The following is a 17518-nucleotide window of genomic DNA, read 5'->3' on the forward strand; positions in this document are numbered from 1 at the left end:
GCCAGACACCAGGGCGGTTAGAAGAGCACAGGAGGGCGCGGTACGCATCAGAGAAGCTTTGAAAACCAGTTTCATGACTGGCCAGGCTACGGTGTGAAAGTTCTGTTTGTTTCTCCTTGATGAAACCCCCTGCCCCTTGGTTCATTCTACTTCCCTGTAAGCTAACCACCCTCCCCTCCTCCCTTCGATCACCGCTTGCAGAGGCAATAAAGTCATTGTTGCTTCACATTCATGCATTCTTTATTCATTCATCACACAAATAGGGGGATGACTACCAAGGTATCCCAGGAGGGGTGGTGGAGGAGGGAAGGAAAATGCCACACAGCACTTTAAAAGTTTACAACTTTAAAATTTATTGAATGCCAGCCTTCTTTTTTTTGGGCAATCCTCTGTGGTGGAGTGGCTGGTTGGCCGGTGGCCCCCCCGCTGCATTCTTGGGCGTCTGGGTGTGGAGGCTATGGAACTTGGGGAGGAGGGCGGTTGGTTACACAGGGACTGTAGTGGCAGTCTGTGCTCCAGCTGCCTTTGCTGCAGCTCAACCATACACTGGAGCATACTGGTTTGGTCCTCCAGCAGCCTCAGCGTTGAATCCTGCCTCCTCTCATCACACTGCCGCCACATTTGAGCTTCAGCCCTGTCTTCAGCCCGCCACTTACTCTCTTCAGCCCACCACTTACTCTCTTCAGCCCGCCACCTCTCCTCCCGGTCATTTTGTGCTTTCCTGCACTCTGACATTATTTGCCTCCATGCATTCGTCTGTGCTCTGTCAGTGTGGGAGGACAGCATGAGCTCAAAGAACATTTCATCTCGAGTGCATTTTTTTTTCTTTCTAATCTTCACTAGCCTCTGGGAAGGAGAAGATCCTGTGATCACTGAAACATATGCAGCTGGTGGAGAAAAAAAAAGGGACAGCGGTATTTAAAAAGACACATTTTATAAAACAGTGGCTACACTCTTTCAGGGTAAACCTTGCTGTTAACATTACATACATAGCACATGTGCTTTCGTTACGAGGTCACATTTTGCCTCCCCCCACCGCGTGGCTACCCCTCAACCCTCTCCCCTCCCCGTGGCTAACAGCAGGGAAACATTTCTGTTTAGCCACAGGCAAACAGCCCAGCAGGAACGGGCTCCGCTGAGTGTCCCCTGAAGACAAGCACCCTATTTCAACCAGGTGACCATGAATTATATCTCACTCTCCTGAGGATAACACAGAGAGATAAAGAATGGATGTTGTTTGAACGCCAGCAAACATACACTGCAATGCTTTGTTGTACAATGATTCCCGAGTACGTGTTACTGGCCTGGAGTGGTAAAGTGTCCTACCATGAAGGATGCAATAAGGCTGCCCTCCCCAGAAACCTTTTGCAAAGGCTTTGGGAGTACATCCAGGAGCGCCGCGAATGCCAGGGCAAAGTAATCCTTTCACATGCTTGCTTTTAAACCATGTATAGTATTTTAAAAGGTACACTCACCGGAGGTCCTTTCTCCACCTGCCGGGTCCAGGAAGCAGCCTTGGGTGGGTTCAGGAAGTACTGGCTCCAGGTCCAGGGTGAGAAACAATTCCTGGCTGTCGGGAAAACCAGTTTCTCCGCTTGCTTGCTGTGAGCTATCTTCTTCATCCCCAAAACCTGCTTCCGTGTTGCCTCCATCTCCATTGAAGGAGTCAAACAACACGGCTGGGGTAGTGGTGGCTGAACCTCCTAAAATGGCATGCAGCTCATCATAGAAGCGGTATGTTTGGGGCTCTGACCCGGAGCGGCCGTTCGCCTCTCTGGTTTTCTGGTAGGCTTGCCTCAGCTCCTTAAGTTTCATGCGGCACTGCTTCGGGTCCCTGTTATGGCCTCTGTCCTTCATGCCCTGGGAGATTTTGACAAAGGTTCTGGCATTTCGAAAACTGGAACGGAGTTCTGATAGCACGGATTCCTCTCCCCATACAGGAATCAGATCCCATACCTCCCGTTCGGTCCATGCTGGAGCTCTTTTGCAATTCTGGGACTCCATCATGGTCACCTCTGCTGATGAGCTCTGCATGGTCACCTGCAGCTTGCCACGCTGGCCAAACAGGAAATGAGATTCAGAAGTTCACGGTTCTTTTCCTGTCTACCTGGCCAGTGCATCTGAGTTGAGAGTGCTGTCCAGAGCGGTCACAAGGGAGCACTCTGGGATAGCTCCCGGAGGCCAATACCGTCGATCTGTGTCCACAGTATCCCAAATTCGAGCCGGCAAGGCCGATTTAAGCGCTAATCCACTTGTCAGGGGTGGAGTAAGGAAATCGATTTTAAGAGCCCTTTATAAGAGCCCGAACTAAAGGGCTTCATCGTGTGGACAGGTGCAGGTTTACATCAATTTAACGCTGCTAAATTCGACCTAAAGTCCTAGTGTAGACCAGGGCAAAGGTCTTTAGAAAATATTTATTCACATAGCAGTTCCCATACTTAGAGAGGAGAATGCAGGAGCAATTAGCATTCACTTAGGGCTGATCTACACTGAAATCCTACATCAGCCTAACTACATCTCTCAGGGGTGTGGGGAATCCCTCCGGTTGCTGTAGTATGGGTCTACACTGAAGTGTTGCTGCAGCTGTGCCAATGTAGTGTTTCAAGGGCAGACAAGCCCTTAAGCTTCTTGGCAATGTTGGGCCAACGACTCTCCTTTGCTGCGCTGGTGCAAAATTGGGACAGGGAATAGAGAAGGCGTAGGAGCCTTCGTCTTCTCTGCTCCCATGCAAGCAGCAGGGAGAATACCCCTTGAGCACTCTGGAGAGCTCTAGGTCTGGGGCTTGGCTACTAAGTCAGCCCGTGCACCACAGCACCAAAGGGGCATGGCCTGCTACTCACACCACGCAGACCCAGCACACGAGCTGTCTGTCACCTGCCGTTAGCAGACCATGCTAGCTGCAGCATGCACATCTTCTTTTCAGCACAGCAGTTTAAGTGTCCACCACTGCACATCCCCTAAGCCAGTCCCATGGAACCATGTCCATACTGTCAAGATTTCTGGAGCTGAAGAAATATCTACCAGTGCCATTGCTCTGAGCCACCCGAACAGCCAGGATGGGATCTGGGCCTTTGTATTATAAGTATTTACATTCCTAATTCAAAATGACTAAGGAGGCTTCAGAGTAACAGCTGTGTTAGTCTGTATTCGCAAAAAGAAAAGGAGTACTTGTGGCACCTTAGAGACTAACCAATTTTGGTTAGTCTCTAAGGTGCCACAAGTACTCCTTTTCTTTAAGGAGGCTTGTTTACTTAACATCTATGAGTTAGGAGCAAAGACCAAACTTACCTGGCTGATCATAGGAAGCCCACGCTAGATTTTCTCCACATTTTCCATTTGAAGACTCAGGGCTGTGTTGGAGGACCCTGGTGCTAGCCAGTGTTTCTGCATACCTAGCAAAGGAATCATATGCCAGTGACAGAGCAGTACCAGCTAATATCGCATGCAGAGAGCAGTCACACTGACCTGGGGGTTTATAATCCTGTTACTGAATTTCCAGGTGCCTAAAGTAGTGGGTGCTCCGAGATCAACACAGATCTCAGCAGCATGAGGAGAAGAGTCCAGAGCCCTTCTGCCTTCTTATTGCCTCTAGGGCCTCTGCACTTCTATTACAGCATGACTCTCTGCCACAGAGGCTTTGGAGGCAATAAGGTACAAAGTCTCATGTCACTGAGATCTGCGTAGATCCTGGAGAATCCAGGAGCTGCAGCCTCTGCCACTTCTGTGTATGGAGAAGAGCCTGCAGAAACTGCTGTAAGTGCCAATTCCTATAGTTTTTAGTCCCCTGTATAGGAAAAATCTGCATAGGGACAATATGGATTATAAATTAGAATATATTTGGGGGCAGGGTTCCCAAGTCCCCGGCCAGAAGCTATTAAGAGAACAAATTAATTGTGGTGTAAGAGGTAAATAGTCATGGATTAGAGGCTGTTTAAGAGACAAAAAAGAGTGAGCAGTAAATAAATAGTCAATTTTCAATGTGGACAGAGGTGATTTCAAAGCATTTAAGCCCAGAAGAACCATTAGATCATCTAGTCCAGCGACTCCCAAACCGCAGTACATGAACACGGGATGGGAGCCTGTTGGAAGGGTTACATCCAAAACTCTAAAAAACCCTTTCGGTTTCAAAGGAACAGTCGTTGCCTGCACTGCGGAGGCCAAAAAATGCCCAAGAAGCAACATGTATCGGGGGTAGCCATGTTAGTCTGTGTCCACAAAACCAATGAGGAGTCCGGTGGCACCTTAAAGACTAATAGATTTATTTGGGCAAAGGCTTTCGTGGCTAAAAAACCCACTTCTTCAGATGCACCATGAAAGCTTTTTTTTAACCCCAATAAATCTGTTAGTCTTTAAGGTGCCACTGGACTTCAAGAAGCCACATGGCACTTTCAGCCACAAAGGTGAATGACTTGCCAATTGCTCCGGTGCAGTAGTTTTATTCGGTGGTGTGTTGAGTGCTGTGGCTGTCCACAGGGGCGCTCTACTCTCACCAGACACCCAGCTTGCTGCCTTTCTGATATATTATTATTTGCGTCACTGTAGTGCCTAGGAGCCTCAGTCACGGACCAGGCCCCAGTTGTGCTAGGCACTGCACACAGAACAGAAGGCCAGACTAGTCTTCTACTTGTACTGGGCTGCACTGCTCAAGTTATTGTAGCAAACTTGCAAAGTTCCCTGTCGTGCCACAAGAGCTCCTCTCATCCGAAAAGACACAGACAGGCAGGGCTGGTTCAGGGCAGCTGCAAAGCTCACAGTCACAGGGAACCATGGGATTGAAGGCCTCCTTACCCCCACCACACACATAAGTAACCGCTGCAGAGTTCCTTTGTACTTCCTGCCCCACAGAGGCTGAGGCCTGACCCCTGCAGAGCTGGAAGGCAGGGGATGCATGCAGAATGCCCCCTGTCTCTGCAGGGAGGCCAGGAGGGTGGGGTGGCAGCTGGTCAAGTCCAGTGAATAAAAGCCTGGCTACAGGACTAAGCAGAGTCACAGTGCTCTGGCTGCAATCTGAGCTTCATCCTAAGAGTGGGGGCCACTGTGCAGTTTGCCAAGGATTGCAGATGTCCATGGGCCCTGTTTGGGCGTGGAGGCTAGAACTGCTGAGGAGCAAAAGGTCTCCTGGAGCTGAACCTGCCTGGTGCCCAGATAAAGGCCCCAACTTCCAGCAAAGACTCTTCCACCATCGCTTAAAGTGGAGGGGGCAGGAAGGAGCATGCAAAAGATGACAGACCTAGCAAAAGAAATTTAAACTCAAGCTGGGTTGCTGAGGGGTGCACTGTAAGCACTGTTTTACCAAAGGTGCTGCTCCCAGGTTATGATAGAACCCCCACCCCTTCTTTCAGACAACTTTAAGCACTGTCCTCACCTCTCTACCCTACCCCCTGAGTCCCCCAGCCCTTTCACACATATACGCCCCCTTCTCATTAATGGTACTGTTCTTTTTCTCTGAGAGCTACTCAAAGTATTTTGTGTTTTTCTTGATTTACATCTTGCGAAAGGAAAACAAGTGACCTTTGGCTTGTGTTCAGTGACCATCCAGATAAGAATTAGCAGGAACTCTGAATTTAAATGAGATGATTTAAAAAGTCAAGCCACTGCATGTAGTACAACCGCATACTGACACAGATCAATGCATCATGGATGAGATATTTAACTGTTTCTTGTAATCCGAGTACTACAAAAGGCCAATAATAATAATGGCTGCTTCAATGTGCTGCTTCTTGTTGCACTGTCTAAAAACCTGAGATGTTTTCAAATGATATTATAATCAAATATTTTAGGCTTCTGTATGCATTTATTTTTCTATAGATTCTGGAAATGCATAAGGTAAGCCTATTAAGGCCTAAAATAAATATGCACAACAAGGATAAATTTTCATGTGGTATCTCAAACATAAATTTTTTTAGGAAGGTAGTATGTGAATCAGTCCAGTTTGGGAGCCATAGATCTACTCTGTCCTCATGTCTATCACTCGGCATTTCACACAGAGACCTCTAAACTGAACCCAGTGATGTATTAATTTTTTTTAATAAAAAAAGCATTTCAGTCATCAGGAGACTAAACTGTTGTGTGCCACAAGCAGAAGAGGAGAGACCAAGGTGCCACCAATGCCCAAGTTTTCTGTGAAGTCTTCTGCACAGTGGGAGGCATCAGTTAATGACAGGGAATTGCTTGATTGAGGGTGTACAGCGAAGTTGTCCAAGGTGCTCTACTAGGACCGGTATTTAATATATTAATGATTGGAATAGGGGCTTACATCTGCAATAACACAAAAGTTATTAGGTGCTTGTAGTGCCTGTTTACACTAGTATCTGAGTGCCTTCCAAAGTTAAAATAAATAAATACTGTACACCAAGGCGACTAACATCAGTCAAGCAAAGGTTTCTCTCCGTTCCATGCCATACTGGGAAAAGTTAAGTGGTAAATTAGTCAAGAACAGAGAGGATTGTGAGGAATTCCAGAACTTAACAATACTACACAATTGGGCAGCACAATGGCAGATGACATTCAATAGAGACAAATGCAAGGTAATACACATTTGAAAGAATAATTTGAACTATTCATAAACATTGTTGTCTATATTAACTGTAATCATGCAGGAGAAGACCTAGGGTGGCTGTGGACAACCCAGTGTAAGGCAATCAGTTAAAATACCAAAAATTTAGGATGCATAAAGAATGGGTTAGAGAACAGTAAGAATATTACTGTTTATATACAATCAATAGTGTGGCACCACCTGGAATATTGGGCTAAGTTCTGGTCTCTTAAAGAAAAGGAGTACTTGTGGCACCTTAGAGACTAACTAATTTATTTGAGCATAAGCTTTCGTGAGCTACAGCTCACTACAGGACTCGGATGCATACTGTGGAAACTGCATACTGGTCACTGCATCTCAAAAAGAATATGAGAGAAGTAGGAGTCGGATAACACAACAAATTTTGAAGCATTTTTTAAAATCAAGCCCTAATTAACCTGGGGTTCTCACTACTGCATGATTTATTGAGGTCAAAATTTAGTAATACTCAAAAATGATTTATTGATATAGATAACAAGAAGACTTGTTTACTACACAGTTACATTAGAAGGATAAAAGGATATAAGCTTACATGCTTTAGGACACAAACCAACCACTATCTATCTGTCAGGAGTAGAAAGAAACTTATTTTAAGGGTCGGTTATTTCATATATTGTCCATTCTCAGATTTTGTATACCTTCTTTTGTATGATCTAGTACACCTACTTTCAGGGACCCTAGAAAGACTAGTGTGCTGATGCAGTGTGGTAGTTCCTACGTTTCTAAAAGAGGATTTCTTCCGTCCTCCTTCCCTCAGAGCACAAAATAGTAGTCTCACAAAAATATGTATTAATCAAAGCTCTGGTCTTATTATATTAGTCAAAGCTCTGTGAAATTATTGTATCTCTCCACTATTCCATCTCCAGAATAGGGTACTTTTGGAGATGACAAGAGTAGGATCCTGGGATGCATAGACAGGGGAATCTCGAGTAGGAGTAGAGAGGTTATTTTATCCCTGTATTTGGTACTGGTGCAACCACTAGTGGAATACTGTGTCCAATTCTGGTGCCCACAATTTGTGAAGAATGTTGATAAACTGGAGAGGGTTCAGAGAAGAACCATAAGAATGATTAAAGCATTAGAAAACATGCCTTACAGTGATAAGACTCAAGAAGCAAAATCTATTTATCTTAAGAGAAGATTAAGAGGTAACTTGATTGCCATGTATAAGTACCTATGAGGGAAACCAATATTTAATAATGGACTCTTCAGTCTAACAGAGAAAGATGTAACACACTCCAATGGATGGAAGTTGAAGTTAGACCAATTCAGACCGGAAATAAGGTGTAAATTTTTAACAGTGAGAGTGGTGGGTTCTCCATTACTGGCATTTTTAAAATCAAAACTGGATGTTTTGCTAAAAGATCTGCTTTAGGAATTATTTGGGGGAAGTTCTATGGTCTGTGCTATACAGGAGGTCAGACTAGACTATCAGAATGGTCCCTTCTGGCCTTAGAAGCTAGGAATATGAATACCTCCACCACCATGAGAGATTCACTGGTACGGAAGCATCATTTATGGAAGCATCATACATTGGAGGCAACACCTCAACAAAAGACAATACATGGCAAAGTGCACATATTTCTGGGCTATGCATAGGCAATCCCAGCGCTGGGTAATAGAATAAATAGAATGTGCTATGCTTAATTCATATATGTGATAAAAGTCTCATTACAAGAAAGGAAGGGTTGAACTCACTGTTGTGCTCCACTGTTTAACTTCTTGCAAAGCTTCAGTGGCGGGACGCCATGCTTCTTCCTGTAGTCATTGTGGGCTTTTAAGACCTCTTCAGCAAATTGTTTGGAAGCTGAAATAATGCAAAATATTGGAAAGGTCTATCAAATACAGGCTTCATTAAAATCAGGAAAAGAAAACTTGAAATATATTGGGAAGCTGGTAGAGCACTCTGAATGAATCCAAATAATACTGTGTGCGCTGTTCAGTGAAATAACAACAGAGCTGTACCACCCTAATTACCTATGAGCAGAATGAAATGAAGCCAGAAATATAGCAAGTGCTTTACATCTAAGAATTTTGAAAGGTGTTATATATATTTAAATACCTACCTATGACCTCAAGAGGGAGTTATGTGGGTTTATTGATTAATGCCTGCAGAACACAGAACAATAAGGCTCTTTTACACCATGGTAGCAGTGTAAAAAGGTCTTAAAGTAAGCATAATTTAAGGCCCTTTTATACTGCTAGGTCATAAGTGTAACCTGAGTGTAAATCAGAATCAGGCCTTTTGAGATACTTTTTTGGAAGGACACTATATAAGTAGCATTATATTATGATGATGAATAAAAATAAAGGAGTTTTTTATACAGGACCATTCTACATATGTCAACCCCCCCTGTACAGATAGTCAAAAGACTATGTTAAGATATATGCAAATATTTTGAAGTATACATTGCATAAAGTCACTCTCCCCCCCACACCACTCCCCATCACCCAGTACTAGAAAAAAAATGTATGAGGAATTGAAAATACAAATCAGGGGTTAAAGACTGAAACAATCACCACAAATATTGAGAGGCGAGACAGGAAAGGATTGTTTTGTTTCTTGTAAAAATTTGCTTTTTCAAAAACTTTAAGATGTTTATTTTTATACCCTGGTAATCTTCACCTTTAAGACAGCAAACAAGGGGTGAATAAGTAGTGATATATGGTGTCACTGGAATAGTGAAGCAGGAGCAACTCACTTTGCTGACGGCAGTAAGAAGTTTGCAGAGACTGGAGTTTCCTAGATGCAATGAGCCAAAAAGCCATTAGGAAAGGTTTCAAAAAATGAACAAGGGAAATTTTGAGACATCATAGATTTACAACGGTTTTGCTGAATTTTTCCAAACTTCAGAGAAACTATACTTTAGGATAAGCTGTGGTGTGTGAAGTTTCAGTTTCTTTTGGGGACGGTTTGGATTTGAAAAAGAAAAAAATATATATACAAACCTTAAATGGGAAGCTAGTTTCAACTTTAACTACTGCTGCTCTACAAGAGGACAATTCCCATTAGAATGTTAATTCCAACTCCCCAGTGATGCAGGATTGTTCACTATTATCCATTTAATTATGTTTTATCGAGTCTATTTTTAAATATCCTAAACAACAGGACTTCCAACTCTTCCCCTGTAAAATCATTTCCAGTTTATTTCACCTCCTGGTTGGGAAGTTTTTCCTGTTATTAACCTTATGTTTTCCTAAATTTCTTCTCAATACACTGCCTGCAGAGGCTGGGGAGCTGAGTGGGCCGCTCCGAGCTCTGGGGGCCCCCACTGCCTGTGCGGGTTCGGAGCTCCAGGGTCCCCCCACCACCTGCAGTGGCCGGAGCTTTGAAGGACCCAGGGTGGCTCGAAGCTCCTGGGTCCCTTGCCTCTCTGAGCTCTGGGGTCCCCACTGCCTGCGTTGGGCTGGGAGCGGGGGAGGGAGGCGGCCACCTGAAACAGCTCAGAGCTGTGGGGGCCCCTGCCGACCACATCGGCCAGGAGCTCTCAGAGGGCCCACACCACTGGCCGGGAGCTACTGGGGGCCCCTGCTGCCTGCGGCGGCCAGGAGCTGCATCCCCGCTCCCGTGGCGGCTGGACGCTCCGAGGGGCCTGTGGCCACGGAGGGTGGCAGGAGGACCTGCAGCTCCTGGCTGACAGGGCTGAATTCATGGAGGTCGCTGGAAGTCATGGATTCCGTGTCTTCTGTGACCTCCATGGAAAAATTTTAGCCTTAGTTATGTACAGTAAAATGACAGGTGTACATTCGTCAGAAGACACTATGAATGAGTGTTGAGTGGCAGAACAGTGTGATTTGCACCAGTTTGACATTAAATAAACATTAAACTAATCCCTGAAATAAAGATTAACAACTTCCACTGAAGTCAATGTGACTTGTGTTCACTTATGCAGGTCTGAATTTGGCAATGGGAGTTTTCTGGGTGATGTAACTTTATTAAAAGAAACCAGCCTAGCATCCTCCCCTACATCTTCCTGTAAGATGTTTTTCCTTCCACTTGTATTCTGTACTCACTTTTCATACCTTTAAATGCCAAATTGGTGCCAGTTATACCACTTTTCCTCTTAAACTCACATATACCCATTTTCTGAACAATTTACGCCACCATTTTTGTTATCACTGAATTTGGCTCAGAGATTGCTTTAGGAGTTGCATCTGCATGCTCCAAGCTGCACTTGCCGGAATAAGAGCCATACTACTGCATGCAACAACTAATCAAATTCCACGATGACTGACTGATGTCATCTACAGTGGATTAGCACTTCTGTCCTGTATCAAACAGTGGAAAATCTTGGACAGCAAGGGAGAGAGCTTTTATTCAAATACAAATTGTGACAGATGCTTTTGAAACATGTGTTAGGATATAGATATGCAGGCCTATCTGTAAAGGCCTATACTTTAAAACTTTAGGTGTATTCTTATCACTTAGCTAGTTATAGAGGTACAAAACAAGAATCAAAATCACAGTCTACCTGTTTATAGGCCTTCTCTCACTATGATAGTCTAAGGCCATATTCTTAGGCTAAGATCTTTGGCTAAGCAGCAGAGGCAGCCATAAGCTGGGAAGTGTATGGTCACATCCTCACATATCAAACTCGTCACATTGAAATAAGGCAATCTAGGGCTCTTAAAAAGGTGATCGGATCTATCACCTCCAGAGAAAGGGAAGAGCCTAGAAGATTTAAAGGAAACTTAGTTTGATAGCACCCTATCCGGCAAGAACTCACTTATCAATAGGTGGGATGTGAAATCCTCATTTCTTTGTTGTTCTATCACTGTAGTCCCTATTTCCCTATTGTTTGTCTGTATAATCTCTGTTTGGTTCTGTGATTGTTTCTGTCTGCTGTATAATTAATTTTGCTGGGTGTAAACTAAATAAGGTGGTGGGATATAATTGGTTAGATAATCATGTTACAATATGTTAGGATTGGTTAGTTAAATTTCAGGAAAATGATTGGTTAAGGTAAAGCTCAGCCGAACTCAAGTTTTACTATATAGTCTACAGTCAATCAGGAAGTAAGGGGGGGAATGGGAACAAGGAATGGGGGTGGGGGAATTGGAATCATGTTTTGCTGAAGGGGGGAATGGGAACAGGGACACAGGCAAGGCTCTGTGGTGTCAGAGCTGGGAAGGGGGACACTAAGGAAGGAAATTGGAATCATTGCTTGCTGGAAGTTCACCCCAATAAACATTGAATTGTTTGCACCTTCAGACTTCGGTTATTGTTGCTCTCTGTTCATGCGAGAAGGACCATGGAAGTAAGCAGGTGAAGGAATAAGCCCCCTAACAACATGGACTATTCAATGACTATTATATAAATGTTATATGTATCTTTGTGGGCTTGCAAGTGAGCATCCCTGGCTCAATGGGTAAGTTAAAAATGTTTCCTGCAGTAAATCAATGGATGACAGTTAATGAAAATCCCCAATTCTGAAACAATGCAGATAAGTTTTTGAAATTACGTCTCCTTGCAGAAATAGCGTATATTGGTTTGACCTAGTTCAAGAAGCCTACGAATACAGAGGACCTGAAACTGTACACAGTGACAGCCCTGACCTGGGAGAGGGTCATTCACACTTGATCAAAGAGCTGACATGAGTCTGTGCCCATAGACAGGCCCTGTGAGAGGACCTGAAGTGCTTTAAAGCCTGCCAGGGTTTCCATATGAAAGATGGATGACCACCTGAAAAACCATGAGCTTATGAGCTGTTTATTGTTTTTAAGATATGTTTGAGCTGAAATGTTTTTGTTCTAAAAAAATAGTATGCTACTTTATGAGAGCTGGTTGGTCACTGAATAACCTTGTCATTGCCTCTGAAGTGAGAGGTGCTGAGGTGATCACAGAATGACAGGTATGTAGTCATGTCTGGAGGGAGAGGATTGTGGGATCTTGCCCTGAGAAAGGTGACAGCTAAAGGCCTAAGACCTAATGAGATACACTCATGGGGACCATGGAGGTTTAGAAGTATAGTTAACTCAGGAACTGTGACACAAATATCTCCAATAACAGCAAGAGCAAAAGAGAAAAATACTAGCCAAAGAGTCCAGAGATTTACAAGATCACGTAAATAGTCACTCAACGTATTAGCAGAAACATAGCACTGAAAATTATTTTTGCACTCACATTTTGGCTTACAAAAGCAAATAAGTAACAGACACAGCTGACAATACCAACAATTTCCTCAAGGCTTAGCAAAGATGACTTAATTTTTGCCTAGAGTTTCTCTGTCTCTTTCTCTGCTCTTTTCCCACTCCCACAAAAAAGCTACTATAGAACAACTATATAAATGAGCAATTATCCACCATGATCTCAGGGCCATGTGCTATTTTTGCTCCCCCCGTCCCACCCCAGGATCTGTGTGCTCTGATATGCAAGTAGAGACTCCAAACTGCCAAAAATCTTTTAGTTTGTTTTGGAAGGAATTCTAATTTTCCATTTCAGTGACATGCCATTAACTGAGAAGCCAGACACTGAAAGTAAGAGTTAGTGAGAATTTCCAGGCTAAATTATGCCAGGAGCTCTCTTGGTCTTTGTTTGACCCAGGATCAGGGGATTAGAAAGGTGCTTCAGAGCCTTAGTAGAAGCCATGCTGGTTTGTACATGTCATATTGTGTTCACCTATGATAGGTATTTTATAACTTACCTTTATTGTGAAAATTACCTTTTATTAGTAAAGCTATGACTCTGAAATAAAAATGGGAATATCATAACACATAGTACAGATATAATTAAATGTACTGGGACAAACGTCCTACTTTGAAGCAAGACCAGCTACAGTAATCTTTATTTAATCATTTTATTCCCCTACAATAACAGCCCTTCTGTGGAGAAATACCTGAGATTTCTGATTTGTGAGAAGTTAAAAGTCCACAGCTATACCTATCCTTTGCCTCACTTTGTTCCACATGCCCAAGGTCCCAAAGGCCTCAGGATGGTCTTTATAGACTCTAAGGCCAGAAGGGACCATTGTGATCATCTAGTCTGACCTCCTGCATGTTGCAGGCCACAGAACCTCACTCATCCACTTCTGAAATAGACCCATAACCTCTGGATGAGTTACTAGTCCTCAGATCATGGTTTAAAGACTTCAAGTTACACAGAATTCACCATTTACAGTAGTTTAAACCTGCAAGTGACCAGTGCCCCATGCTGCAGAAGAAGGCAAAAAGCTCCCAGAGTCTCTGCCAATCTGATCTGGGGAGAAATTCCTTCCTAACCCCAAATATGGCAATCAGTTAGACCCTGAGCATTTGAGCAAGACCCATAATGCAGATACCTGGGAAAGAATTATCTGTAGTAACTTAGAGCCCTCTCCATCTAGTACCACATGGCCGTTGGGGATTTTTGCTACTTTAATTATGAAACCTTTTGGAATGCTATCAAGGAGTTAAAATTTCATATTTCTTACTCCATTTTAATATTATAGAATTTCTCCTTCCCCTCATTTCAAAACTTTGAATTTTCCCACTGTTAAGGCTCCCCTCTTTCAAATAAAAGAAATAATTGCAATAATTATGGGAAACACAGAAGAAATAAAAAGTTATGTACGCACAGGGTGAAGGATGCTGTATTAGGAGAGCAAAGAGGCAACTCCATCTTTCCAGAAAATGGGAGGAGCATTCTTGTAACTTCCTGCACATGGCAGGAGTTAAGAAAAAATACCTCCTGGTGCGGTACCTCAAGTTCACAGAGAAAGTATTGCCAAAAGGCACTAGAGGTTTTGGGGTTATAGTTATACATGGACTGGAAGGGACGCAGTTTCCAGGAACACTGTTTTTTTTTTTTTATGCTGGACTTTCTTGTGTGTGTGTTAGACCTGCTCAAAATAGCATTCATTTCAATCTATGAGATCCTTTTTGGTGAGGATTTTCCTTGATCTATTTTTGTATTTTTTTTCTCCTCCCATCTTGCCTTTTCTTACACATTTCTCAACATGGGGGGGGGGGGGCTATATTTTCAGTGAGGCTCATGTCTCTCAAGCTCTCATTAAAGTTAAGACAGAATCTCTTCTCATCACACTATTTCTCTCTACATTACACTGGCTATGCAATAGTATATGTGCCACATCACATAACAAGGTCTTGCTGCTTGTCCATGGAGATTTATTGCTCCTTCTTTCCAGTTTCTAGATCACATTAAAATACGCTTAAAATACATTAAATAGTTTCCTAACTTTTTTTTACCACATAGACAATTGTTGTATTTGCCACAGGGACGGAAAATGTCCACACAACACTCTGTGAAGATGTGGTCCAATTTATTTCATTACAGTATTTGTATGACAGTAGGACCTAGAGACTCCAGCCAGGATTGGGCCCCATTTGGGCTAACCACTGTACAAACACATTCAGAAGCAGTCCATACCCTAAAGAGCTTTTTCTAATTATAAAATCATTTGTGAACCCCTCCATCACAGTAACAGCTGCATAAGACTCCAGAGTGATGGCACAGGTTATCTTCCAAGTTACCTTATCATATCATAATTTATTTGCGCAGTACACATGGCTGTGTGAACTGATCACACTGAAACCTGAGACCACATGAAAATTGCATGGTTTCTATGGAAATCTAAAACTCATTCTGGTTCCTTGTCAGTGAACTTTAGAGATTTGTGTTGACCTCAGGCAGGCCCAAAACCTCTTCCTCCAAATGACTCAGCCTGCTCCTTCCTTATTTTGATCTTCTGAGGGTTTGGGGGAGAATAGCAGCCTTTGGCCCTGTGCCCGCAAGGGCTGGGAGGGAGACACCAGTGAAAGGAGGACACTCAGGCCTAAGAATAGTAAACTACGCTTTATTGAAGGAAGGAAAGAAGAACTTACGCTCCAATCTGCGTGGAGAGCCCCTAGGACGCGCGGAGGGGCTGCAGGGGACTCTGGCCGTTCGGGACAGTTGACCAGGCAGGACTCCGCCAGGGGGGAGTCCTCTGCGGTGCTATATTCTCCGCGCTTATCTCGGGGTTACATGGGGTCAACAGCTGGTTACATTCTTATATGTTTGCTTTATGCTTATTATATAAACTAACTTGTTTACAGGCAAAACTATGCTGAGCTATGTGACAATATCTTTTGGCAGGGTCTGTCAGACAAAGTTAATTGAAACTGCCTGCATCCTCCGCTTACATCCAGTCACATAGTCCACCACTTAGCTCCTCGCCAATCTTCCACAGCCTTGCCCCTACAGGCCCCCTCCCTCACCTCCATATTTCTTTAGGGGAGCAGCTACCTGACATCGGGCCCTTCCCTTGGGGAGGAGAGTGGGGAAAGGAAACTCAAGGGGGGAGGGGACACCAGTGTGCCATCCTCTAAATCCATGGGATGAATCTTTAAAAGGAGTTGGTAATCTACCTTGCACACTCACATCCCTGGATTTCTGCTGCACTATGAAACTAGAACTATGAAATACTCCTTCAGTCCCACTGCTAGCACTTATGTGACTTACCTCACTCTGGGGTCAGATATCACAGAACACTCTGGAACACGTGCACAACAGAGACACAATAAAGCCCTGAAGGCTGGATTACTGCAATCGGGTGGTCTTTGTATGCATAAGGTCCTGTCAGCAGTTTTTGCACCAGATGCTATCTCTACTACTATGATGACCTTCCTGAAGGTGGGCACACTCTTAAGTCTGCATGGCACACATACAAAATAGCACACTCTCTCCCACCCAAACTTCTGGTTCTCCAGTGTATATGAAGCAGTGATTATGTGCAATTCAAACCCAGACAAGCAAAGGCAGAAACTACCACTGTATTAATAAATAAAATAATAATAATAACAATAATAATACCTCACATTCATATAGCATTTGTCATCACTAGATCTCAAAACAATGTACAAAGGAGATAAATATCATTACCTCCATTGTACAGACAGGCAAGCTAAAGCACAGTGTTGAAGTGACCTGTACAAGGTCACCTAGGAAACCAGTGGCATAGCTGGGAACAGAACACAGGTCTCAATCCTAGTCCAGTGCTCTGTCCACTTGGCAACACCGCCAGAAGACTCATTGCTTGGATGAATAACTTTCACCTAATTTTAGTAAAGGAAAAATGTTTGTGATGCCTTATTAACTTGTTGAAAAAAACCCAACGGTTTTCCTTTGGATTAGGAGAAAGCAACAAAGAGAGCATGTTTTGCAGTTCTACTTTATGAAGAACCTTGAGATAGAACTGCATACAAGTACAGTCTGTCTTGCTCTTTTAAATTGCTCGGATATGTTTGCTCTGAGCATTTTTCAGTTTTGAGCACAGGTGGGCTGCACTTAACCTTCAATAAACAGGAAGAATTGGAGATATGCCACAATCTACTGCAACATTGGTGAGTCTCATGTTTAAAGGGCAAGTGCTATGCAAAATTAGAGCCAAATTCTGCACTCTCTTACACACCATGCAGCTCCTTTGACTTCAGCAGGGTTACATGGAGTGCAAGACAGATTTTGGCCTAAAGCATTATTTGCTGGTTAGGAATACTGTATTTTGATTTTTTTTAAACATAGCATCTCGAATCCTTTGTTTGATTTAGGGCCTTTCCACACAAGGAACAGACTAAAAGCAGGTCTGTGTGTTTTTAACTGGATTAAGTAGCTTGATTTAAAAAAAGCACTTTTTTTAGTCTATCCCTTGTATAGAAAGAGCCTTAGATAATAAGAAGAGATAACATTTCTAAGATCAGCAATTGCCCTAATGGTCCTGAACATGGACATCCTGTTGCTAACAGACTAATTCATCATCTCCTGTCTATCCCCTCTGGTCTGGTAAAACATACAAACACAGAAAATGAATTATCATTTTGGTAGCCTGTGTGCATAAGGTTTCACAGAAAATGAATAGATGGAGTCTCTAGTGAACTTGTGATACTTTCCTTAAGAGCTAGAACAAGGCAGTTGCAACAAGTGTCGAAAGACATTTATAACAGGGACATGAATTTTAGCTCACTTTAAGA

General features: G+C 43.3%; 2 protein-coding genes across 2 annotated transcripts in view; both read right to left on the bottom strand.

Annotated features, from left to right (window-relative positions):
* The window catches only part of GLIPR2 (GLI pathogenesis related 2), a 43241-nt gene that overhangs the window by 18628 nt on the left and 7095 nt on the right, over positions 1-17518 (bottom strand). The window contains exons 2-3 of the mRNA XM_048839405.2: positions 8273-8381; positions 3289-3392 (exon numbers count right to left, since the gene is read on the bottom strand). Coding sequence (XP_048695362.1) covers positions 3289-3392; positions 8273-8381 — 213 coding nt within the window. The remainder of the gene's footprint in view (positions 1-3288; positions 3393-8272; positions 8382-17518) is intronic.
* Positions 329-1837, bottom strand: LOC125631923 (uncharacterized). Its single transcript, XM_048839404.2, has 2 exons — positions 1476-1837; positions 329-887 (listed from the first exon to the last, which is right to left on the bottom strand). Exons 1-2 carry the CDS (start codon positions 1813-1815, stop codon positions 346-348), a joined length of 882 nt encoding a protein of 293 aa, XP_048695361.2. The 5' UTR covers positions 1816-1837; the 3' UTR covers positions 329-345.

The sequence above is a fragment of the Caretta caretta genome, chromosome 2 (genome assembly GCF_965140235.1).
Source record: "Caretta caretta isolate rCarCar2 chromosome 2, rCarCar1.hap1, whole genome shotgun sequence".
Lineage (NCBI taxonomy): Eukaryota > Metazoa > Chordata > Testudines > Cheloniidae > Caretta > Caretta caretta.